A 9,997-nucleotide genomic window follows, 5' to 3' on the forward strand; every position below is an offset into this window, starting at 1 on the left:
TTGGAAGGACCTATGCAACCACAGGCATTTGGCCAACCCTACTCCAATCAAGCATGTGGCTTTATGCCTACTGTGCCAGGCCAGCTACTCACCTCCAATCAGAGGCACTCACATTTGTATGGTTGTACAGTTGGCATGTGTCATTGGATGCTACACCTGTTGATTTATACAAGGTGAGCTCCAGGTCATTTTTTGTTCAAGACTAAAATAAAAGCCAAATTTAGCTGTGAAAAATCGTACCTCCTCTGTCAAGCACTGGCAAAAATGCTGACATTTCAGATAATATTGTAAAGGACGTGTCCACTCAAAGCAGGACATGCAAAACCAGACTGCTGGGTTCTACTCACAGCTGGAGAAGGGTCTATTAAGTAGTTTAGAGCTGCCAGGTTCCCCAGGGCTAAGATCTTCAAAGAAACCTGCAGGAGCATTAGGAACCTGATTAATTCAAAACTCCATTTTGGTTAGCAGATTATGTTGGTGCAGGAAACTATGGAGCTTTTCAGCATTCCAGTGCAGAATTAATCTTGCATGCCACTGATTTGCGAAGGCTAGGGCTATCCACTCAATCTGCCATAACCCTACAGAGCTGGTTAACAGAGCAGTTGCACCTATTACCACCTCCCATGCAAACTTCTGCCTACAGAGAAGGTGAAATATCACAAGGCTCAGGCAGCAATTTCTCTCCAACCTCCTCCTGTAGAGGGCACACGGGGGAATACCAGACCCTACCTCTGCCCAGGCAGCAGCCCCTAGTAAGAAATTTAGTAGCAGGCAGTCCCTGTTGCATGGTGATGGGCCTACATGTTAAGCAGCCTAGTTAAGGCAAAATCTAATTACACTTACCTGTTGATCATGTTCATCTGGGTTCCTTTTGGGTGATGGCTGCTGGGAGACAACCCAACACCAAGCTGCTGTGGAATGTTAGTCACAATTATGACTAATAAATGATTACTTCTTAGGGGTGTTCCATTAATGGAGCTGGCTTTTGACAACCACACCTCCCATGATTAACACGCAGTTGTACTACTTCAGGGGGCCTGGCCTTGTGTCTCATCTGAATGGTTCCAAAGGAAAAGGCAGAGTAAGCCCTGCAGTGTGCTGTAGAAAGCTGCTAACTGGGCAATCTGGGGGAAGGCTAGATGTTTTCTTATTAATTGATAATTACAGACCCATCATCTCTATGCTTTTCAGAGTTTTCACCCAGCTCTCATTTACCTGCTTACTGTACAATGTAACACTGAAGTTCTTAGGTTTATGCCAAAATCCAGAACCAGGTTGGCACATTAGATCAAATTATTTTAAGGCTTGCCCAGTTTTGCCTCTTTTGCATACCTGTGGCATGACCATTTGCCAAGCACCATTTTGTAGGTCACTGTTGTGGCTACCAGCTATTTATGCTGAGACCAGAAAAAGGGAAGGAAAAAAAAGTGAACACACATTGCCTCTCTGTACTACAAATCACCATCAACTCAAAAACTTTTGACATGACACTTACACTAGGGGGTCAGGCCCTATCCTCAGTCCTGATCTGCAAAAAACCTACAGTTCAAAACAACAAGGTGGATTCTTCCTAGAAGACAGGATTTCAAGGACCATTAGCTTGAAATTCTCAAACCAGAAATTAAAGTTTAGTTTAAATTAATGTAGATCTCTAATCATTAATCCCCACAGGCAGTGAGAAGTGGACAGAACTCAATATGGCTATGGCGCTCTCTTAGGGCAATTGCTTTTGCTAAAGTTACTTTGCTCCCCAAAGTTAAGTTTCAAGTTCCAAGGCACTAAACATCAACATGACTTTCAGGATTTTTTTGGGGGAGCATGGGATGGATGAAGAACTATTCAAAAAACAAACTTAAATTTTTATTATGTAAAAACTTTTAACTTTTATAAAAAGTTTATAAAGCAAGTACAATGCATGATTGCAGAAATCCACCTTCCTGCAAAAAGGTACAAACATACTCTATTATAGAGTTCAACAATAAAACATGAGGCCACAGCCCCAGAACAGCTCAGTTTTGAAGTTCTTGTTGGTATGACCCCTATCCAGCCCCCTTAAAGATTTTTTTAAATTCACACTATAATCCAAAATATACATACAACTGCATCTCCGCAAGTCTTTTTTAAAGCACATTGTGGTCTCATTTATAGCCAGCCACATTTTAAAGTTACCTAAATGACTGGGGAACAGAACCAGTTTAACACTTCGGCTTTTGCTAACACACAACACTGATCTTACAGTGCTGATTAGCCAAAAGTCCCCAGCTTTTCTTGCCTTTGTCCAATGAGGCTCTTCCATTGAAATATTCTTGAGTTCGGATCCATTTAGTGGGGGGATGGAGGAATCAATAGTCTCTTCTTTCCTAGCCTGATCAGTTTTATTTCAGGCAACGAACCAGAGGAAGAAATGGAAACAGTTACTTAAAAACCAGCTAAGCATCCGATGCCTTGTGCCACATGCTCCACACAGACACATTATCTTGAAGGTCCCTCCATTATTGGATGCATGGGGTTAAAGTCTGATCCTTTTCAAGTCATGGTTTTTCTCTGCTCTCTTCTCCTTCCTCGGGAGAAAACCAAGCGTTGTGATCCCACACCTGCAGTCTGAATAGGCAAAGAGGGGAGGGGGCGGGGGATGAGAGAGAGAAAGACATGTCAGTTTCAGAGCCGATCAGAGAGAGGCAGGTCTGCATTCTGCAGACATCCTGGCGCCAGAGAGGAAACTTCTATTTACCTCCAGCTGATAAGGAATCAGGAACCAACACTCAGCCTGGATGTTTGCTAATTAGCACCAGAAGTCAAAAAAATTACAGACGAGCCCGTTTCCAACTCTGGACAGACGGGACTAAAATTCCCCCGATTAGACGGGAGACGTGCGTGGCTGGTGACTTCCTGTCCCAAAACGGCTTTTTTTTTTTTAATCCTCCTGATTCTACCCCTTTCCACCCTGGACAACTGGCTGTAAAAAATGCGACACTGAAACAACAACAACTCCAGTGGAAGGAGAGAGAAGCGCCACTCCAACGCGGGCGCACTGAACGGCTCAGGAGCCCCTCACCCACCAAGACACTCCGGCCAGCCCAGAGCCCGTGGGTAGGGGGAACTGAGGCGCGGCGCGAGGAGGGTAAAGCCGGCCCGGTGGAAATGCCTCTACAAGAGGTCACCACTCACTAGTCCTACGAGGTCTCCCATCCAAGTGCTATCCAGGCCCGACCCTGTTTAGCTTCAGAGACCAGACAAGAGGTGACGTGTTCGGGGGGAATCTGAGGAAGAAGCCGCCGCGCGTTCACACCTTACCTGGCGGGGAAGCATTAGTGGCACAAACCTCTCTCGTCTTTCGAGCACAGTTCAGAGGCGAATTCGGCGGCCTGGGGGGAGGCGAGGAGAGGTCGTTAGGCTTTTCCCCCAGGGGATCCATGCAGTGTCCGAACCCGGGGCTCTGCCCAGCGGGGGACAGACACCCATCCCCGGCCGCGGTGGGCTGCCCCGCCTGCCCACCCCGCCCCGTAGGCGCCCGCTCTTACCGTCAGGGAGAGGAGGGAGGTCTCCGCTGACGGGTCCTGGCCCTTGGCCTCCTCCTCCAGGACGATCTGCAGGTCGAAGATGTAGTCGATGACGTGCTGCAAGATCTCCACCTGGCTCATCTTGGTGCCCTGGGGGATGCCCGGCACCAGCTCGCGCAGCTTGGAGTAACAGTCGTTCATGTCGTAGAGCAAGTTCATGGGCTCCTCCAGCGCCGGGCTCTTGTTGTGGCCGCCCCGGCCGATGGACAGGCTCTGGTCCGACAGGCAGCACACGGCTTCGTAGCAGCTGCGGACGGACCGCACGGGGCTGATGGCTTTCATGGTCAGGGAGGGGCTGGGCCGGGCCGGGCAGGCCGGACGCCTTGCAGCGCTGGGGTGGCGGCGCGGGAGCGCAGATGGACCCCGGGCACCGTAATCCTTTCGTCTCAACTCCCCTGCTCCAGCCAACGGGCTGCCGGCAGCGCGGCCCCTCTGGCCTTTTATAGGCCTGCTCTACTCCGCCCCGCCCCTTTCTATGCAAACGAGCCGCGCCGCTTTCCACGCCCCCCCTCCTGCTGCTCCTCTGGTGACAGTCGGTGGAAATGTGGGATTGAGCATTTACAAGTTGGTTAAATGGCAAACCAGGTTTCCATTGGCTTGGGCTGACACCCAAGAGCAGAGGACATGAAAGGAATGAGGAAGCTCTGATTACAAAGGGGGCGGGCCTAGCTATCAAACAAACCTTCCCCCTCTTCCCCGTCCTGGAAAACGATTTAAAATTCAAAGTCTCCTTATTACCCCTTACACAGTTTTTTTTTTTTAACTCCAGTCCCCTTTAAAGAATAATAAAAAGGTTTGGATGGAAAAGCCAAATCCCGTCTCCCCTTTAAAAGGGCTTGTTTGTATGATGCAGCCCCTAAAACTTTCAGAACCCACAAAAGCCATAAATCCCCTAGCAGCAAAGAATTTTTTTTTTCAGGGGGATCTTGTAAGAAATTAGTGGCGCCTTGTTCCTCAATTTGCTGCTCATATGACCTCCAGACTTTCTGGCGTCAGGAATTATCTTGTGACCAGAAAAAAATTAATTGCGGTAAGGCTGAGGTTACGATGGAGAAAACAGATTTGGGTCAGCAACTCTGACTGTAGAAACATTTGGGGGGTGGGGTATATAAGTATGGCTTTATTTTATTAGAAACAAGAGGAGCAGGATTAAAACCCCAAGTGTGAATGCACTCAGCTGGCATGGTTACATCGGTTCAGCTCAAAGGAGGAAACATTTTAGATGGGTGAGGTGTAGACAAGACCCATTTTGCTTGGATTTTTGTTTCCCCTTCTGTCATTTTTTTCATAAATCCCTAGTAACTCCACTGAGGTCCATGTAAAAGCAGAATCAGGCCCTCTAAGACATTTTGGGGGTAGGGGTGGTGTGCTGAGAAGAAGGTATAAAGTTCTCTTTATATTTTAACTTCATTTTAAAAGTCAGTCTCAAACAGGCTGTGTGAGATAAATTATGCACCCCAAGCCTGGAGATTTTTCCAAGAGCCAGATTTTTTATTTTGGAATGTGTCTTGATTATTTGTGAGTGAAACAAGGAGAGTGGGCAACTGCTATGGAAATAATACTTTATGGCCCATGACAATGGTGTATGGCATTTGATTTTTCCCCCCCTAGCCTATTACTGGTTTCTCAAATCCCTTGCTTGCTATTTCTGTTAATACTACTTCTTAAACTCTATTATTTCAGGGGCTGTGGGGGAGACAAGGACACCTGGACTAAATTATGCCTGCCCACAAGTACAATGTACTCCAGATCTGCCCAAACCCGAGTTGTGTGTGTGTGTGTGTGTGTGTGTGTGTGTGTTTTCCAAAGAACAAAACAGACTGTATTTTTTTGGCTTTTCTCTCTTCTGCTTTCACATTTAGCTAGGTTTGGAAAAAGCACTTCCCCAATTCCCTTGGGTATGCAATGCTAACTGTGGTCAATTTCCATGTTTTTAAGCCGCCTCCATCTCACAATGGGGGTTTATATATATATATATATTTTTAAGTTGGGGGGCTTGTTTAGTGAAATGGAAAATATATGTAAATATTTCATGCCTCCCAGACCTAAGATAGCACATCACCAACTCTTATTAAAATAGCTATGTTTTTAAAAAAGTGAATACTTTTTGGTAACCTCACTATTTTGTCCTCCTCTGACCCTGCCAATTCTCACCCCTTTTGAGAGTAAGGAGACTCCCTAATTTTGGATTAATTTAAAGGCCTCTTTTTTTTTTTAAAGTCCTCTCTCCCTGAGGAAATAAATTGCAATGAGTCGTTTTAACCCTCACTCCTAACTGTTGGGAAATCTCCCTCATTCAAATGGTGGTGGCAGCTGGAGAACAAACCTGAACTTGATGGTTTTGTATGTTCCCCCCCAATCCTCCCCAAAAAGAAAAATATTCATCTTTAACCTATTTTTTAGAATCTGGAATATTGGTCTGGCTGAGTGGGATATTGGCCAAGGCTGTTTTTGTAATCATGTTTTCAATGTTAAGTTTTCAACATTTTTAGCACTCAGGCAAGTTAGCATCTGTCCTTGTCCCTCCCAAAAGGTGTTTTCCATCCCTGCCACCCCATCCCTGAGCTTTTTTTTTAAATTTACCCCCACAACATTCCTTCTTTAACCTTTTTTGTTTCTTGTTCCAGAAACTGAGCGATTGCATTGGAATATCCCCAAGGCTGAGTTTTCAAATAACTTTTTTTTTGGTGTCAAAGATTCTCTGTGTGCAACATGTTTGGCTGTTTGGACAGGCAGCCCCGAAGCATCCCTGAACTTTCTGTTCCCACTCTGGCTCTCGACTCCCGCCCCCCAGCCCCCCTTGCATTTTTTATTTTTATGAAAGGATGTCATTAAGGCTTTTGTTTGAACTGTTTTTGTTTAAGAACTTTTCTCACAATCCTATTTTTTGTTGAGGAATCTGCTCCCTTTGCCCAGCTGTGTCCCTCTCCCTCCAGCTGTGTTGATCTAACTCTCAGCTCCAGACAGCCTGGCGCCAGCCTTGCGAACGTCATGCATTCACACAGGGATGCGTGGCCAAGGCAACCTTTCCGCCGCCATAGCCACCGAACTGGAACCTCGCAGCCCAGCCAATGAAAGACCGGGGAGGTGCTTTAGCGTTCGAAGGGGCGTGGCCTCGCTGGGGGACTATAGAACCTTGAGTAGCAAAGTTAGCTTAGATTCTGGGAACGTGCTAACATTTCTGTGTGTGGCTATTTCCCCCCCTTTTTTTTAAACTACAATTGGTTGGGGCTGGAGCGTTTCTGGCCTTTTCTGGGAACTGATTCCCACTGAAAGCCAAGAATCAGAGTATTATTATCACTCACAGTTCAGAGCAGTTGGGGAGTCATGAAGTCAGTACTTTTGGCTCATAGCAGTATCCTACCCCCACCCCCACCAAAGCTCTGGAGTGCTGTGATTTTTATGTTGAGAATGACCTGGCCTGCGTGTGTTTTATTAACAAAAATGGTGGTTTTAGAACTGAGTGTGAACTTTGTAGAACAAATCCCATAAAGCTTGTGACACTGACTGGTGTTCACCTCCTAAACGCTTTTATTCAACTGGATTGATTTGTGAAAGGAAAGTCTGGGAGTAGCATCTCCTCCCAAACTCTTCTCGAGCTCTAAATGACCCCTGTCTTCTCAGCCAGGTAACATACCCAGTCCTTAACCTTTCCCCAGTCCCTTTGACTGGTTAGTTGTTGCTGTGTCTATTGTAATTCGCATCAGTTCTGCAACTTGGAGGATTTTTCTGCTTTCCTTCTTTCTAGGAATTTCTCAAACAAATGGCAGCTGAATGTGTCCATGAAAAGTTTTGTTAAGATCAAACCTTTAATAAACAGAACAAAGGGTTCAGGATATGAAACAGTACAAGTCCCAGCTCCCAGGATGTCAGATTTTGGAGTGGGAGAATGGAAGGGAGGACTGAATTGATGATGATTGGACGATGGAGATGGGAGTTGCTCTTAGTTTAGCATACCAACCTAACCTCAACCTCTTGGAAAGGGACTCTGGCTTCTGGGGATTTTCTCAGGGCTCCGGAATCTTGAAGTGATTCAGAATAGAAGAGGAGGAACAGAGAGATATGCCCAAGCAAATTGCAAAGAAGACAGTTCTTCTCCAGTGGTCATCTGGATTCACTTTCTGAATAAGGGCTGGGCTCAAATCCTGACCCAAATCTTTCGGGGACTTCACTTCTGTCCCCTTATTCACAATCGTAACATGAGAGAGGGGAAAGCTAGCCAGGCAAGCTCACATTGAGCCCAGATTCAGCAAGGCATTTAAGCACATGCTTAACTTTAAGTTTGTGCTTACCTCCAATTTTCTTTTTGCTTCTAATTGTCTGTGCTTGTGGGGCTGGGACAAATTTATTAAAATCAATGGATAATTTTAAAGCCAGGAGAAACATTAGAGCAGCTGTTTAAGAAATACGCAGTGGTTTCTTAAATATGTTGTTGAATTCTCTTCTCCACGGGTCCCTCTTTCCATCGGACCCTAGGCCAAACAACTGGCATGCAGTATGTCCTGGGGGAGAGGAGGAAATAACATATGGAGCTAAACTCAAATGCCACAGTGGTAGGTTTGGCTACAGCTGCACAAGTAACATTTGGTAATTATGCCCATGTGTTCAGGTCCCAATTCAACACAGCATTTATGCACATACTTAGCCTATCCCTCTTCAGAATGGGCCTGAAGCACATGGCCTGTTGAAATCAACCAGATTAAAGCACATGCTGTGCGAAATAGCAGTGGGTGGGCAAATCAGGCTCAAAATGCCCATAGCCAGAGAGCAAATTTAGCCAAGTAGGGCATGGAACCCGGGTGGTCTGACACCCAGGCCTGGACAGTTACCAGACAATGCTACCTCTGGAAATAAATGATCTGACATCCCTTAGGATGCCTGTCACGACAGCCTACACCTTCTGCTCACCCTAGGGAAAAATGAAGAAACTACTAATTAAAAGTCTCTGTCAGTATCGACAGGCCTGTCTTCCGTGACTGTGTTTTTTAATGAAAACTGCCCTCAGATCCTTTACAATCTGTCAGTCCACCCAACAGAGCCGCTTAACCTCCAGGCTCCTCTGCCACTTGCTCTAAGACATTGGTGTCCAATAGGAATTCAGAGATCGCCACACTTGTGGTTGTCCTCTTTCCATATTCTCCACATCGCCCCCCCCACCTCTCCCAGAGCAAGGCACCCCCAGCCCGCCTGTTCTAATTCAATGCTGGCGAGTCACCAGAGCTGCCGGACCCACTGCTGCAACCACCACCACATGCTTCTCCCATCAAATGGTGGGGCGCGTGCACAGAGCAGGCGGACAGCGCTCCCCACGAGCAGCTCTCAGGAGGAGCCTCATTTAAAGGCTCCAAGAACTGCATGTTGGCTCAAGAGCTGTGGGTTGGCCATGCCCCATATTCGCCACACTAAGAGCACAACCAGTTCTAGCAGGCCAGTGCATTGTCAGCTCAGGCCATGGGAAATCTTCTGTTGTTGGATCAGACCCTGAGAGCATCTCTTTTGCTTTTTTGCCAAGGAGGACTTAGTTCATGTTTAGACCCAGTTGCTTCATGCTGCCTTTCTTTGGAAAACCAGAATGAAGGGACAAGCCTGGAGCAGTGCTCCGGGGGTGACTATTTTGATGCTCACTGGCTAATGATATGCACAGGGTATCCGCCTCCCAGACCAAGCTCCATGAGGTGTGATTGTTGCTGAGTGAGGCATGCAGATAAAGGGCAGGGAGGACTGGATTCTTCTGTCAGCTACCTGGATGTAAATCTGGAGTAACCCCACTCTGCGTAACTGACAGTGGAACCTGGCTCATGGATGCCTGTAGCCAAGAAGGCTAATAGCATATTGGAGTGCATGAGGAGGAGCATTTCCAGCAGATCTAGAGAAGTTTTTATTCCCCTCTACTCGGCACTGGTGAGGTCACATCTGGAGTATTGCGTCCAGTTCTGTGCCCCCTAGTATAGAAAGGATGTGGATACATTGGAGCAGGTACAGGGGAGGGCAATGAAAATGATTAGGGGGCTGGCACACATGACCTATGAGGAGAGGCTGAGGGATCTGGGCTTATTTAGTTTGCAAAAGAGAAGAGTGAGGGGCGATTTAACAGCAGCCTTTGACTTCCTGAAGGGGGGGCTCTAAAGAGGCTGGAGAAAGGCTGTTCTCAGTAGTGAGGGATGGCTGGACAAGGAGCAATGGTCTGAAGTTATAGAACAGGAGGTCTAGGTTGGATATTAGGAAAAACTATTTCACCAGGAGGGTGGTGAAGCACTGGAATGCGTTTCCTAGAGAGGTGGTGGAATCTCCATCCCTGGAGGTTATGTCCCAGCTTGACAAAGTCCTGGCTGGGATGGTTTAGCTGGGGTTGATCCTGCTTTGGGCAGAGAGCTGGACTCAAAGACCTTCTGAGGTCTCTTCCAGCCCTAGGATTCTATGTTTTATGTCTATGTTCT

The 9,997-nt window shown here is 46.8% G+C and overlaps 1 protein-coding gene across 1 annotated transcript; it reads right to left on the reverse strand.

Moving 5' to 3' along the window:
* Nucleotides 1-1,846: 1,846 nt before the first annotated feature.
* Nucleotides 1,847-3,984, reverse strand: ID3 (inhibitor of DNA binding 3). Its single transcript, XM_074976248.1, has 3 exons — nucleotides 3,522-3,984; nucleotides 3,295-3,365; nucleotides 1,847-2,601 (listed from the first exon to the last, which is right to left on the reverse strand). The coding sequence occupies exons 1-2, from the start codon at nucleotides 3,840-3,842 to the stop codon at nucleotides 3,309-3,311; spliced, it is 378 nt and encodes a 125-aa protein (XP_074832349.1). The 5' UTR covers nucleotides 3,843-3,984; the 3' UTR covers nucleotides 1,847-2,601; nucleotides 3,295-3,308.
* Between the last annotated feature and the right edge of the window lie 6,013 nt (nucleotides 3,985-9,997).

This window comes from Carettochelys insculpta, chromosome 24 (genome assembly GCF_033958435.1).
Source record: "Carettochelys insculpta isolate YL-2023 chromosome 24, ASM3395843v1, whole genome shotgun sequence".
Lineage (NCBI taxonomy): Eukaryota > Metazoa > Chordata > Testudines > Carettochelyidae > Carettochelys > Carettochelys insculpta.

Bases quoted from the DNA above. Each gene is read 5' to 3' on its own strand.
- ID3 (XM_074976248.1), bottom strand. From the start codon at position 3,842: ATGAAAGCCATCAGCCCCGTGCGGTCCGTCCGCAGCTGCTACGAAGCC. The intron at 3,366-3,521 runs GTAAGAGCGGGC...GCCTCCCCCCAG, and splicing joins CCTCCCTCCTCTCCCTGACG to GCCGCCGAATTCGCCTCTGA.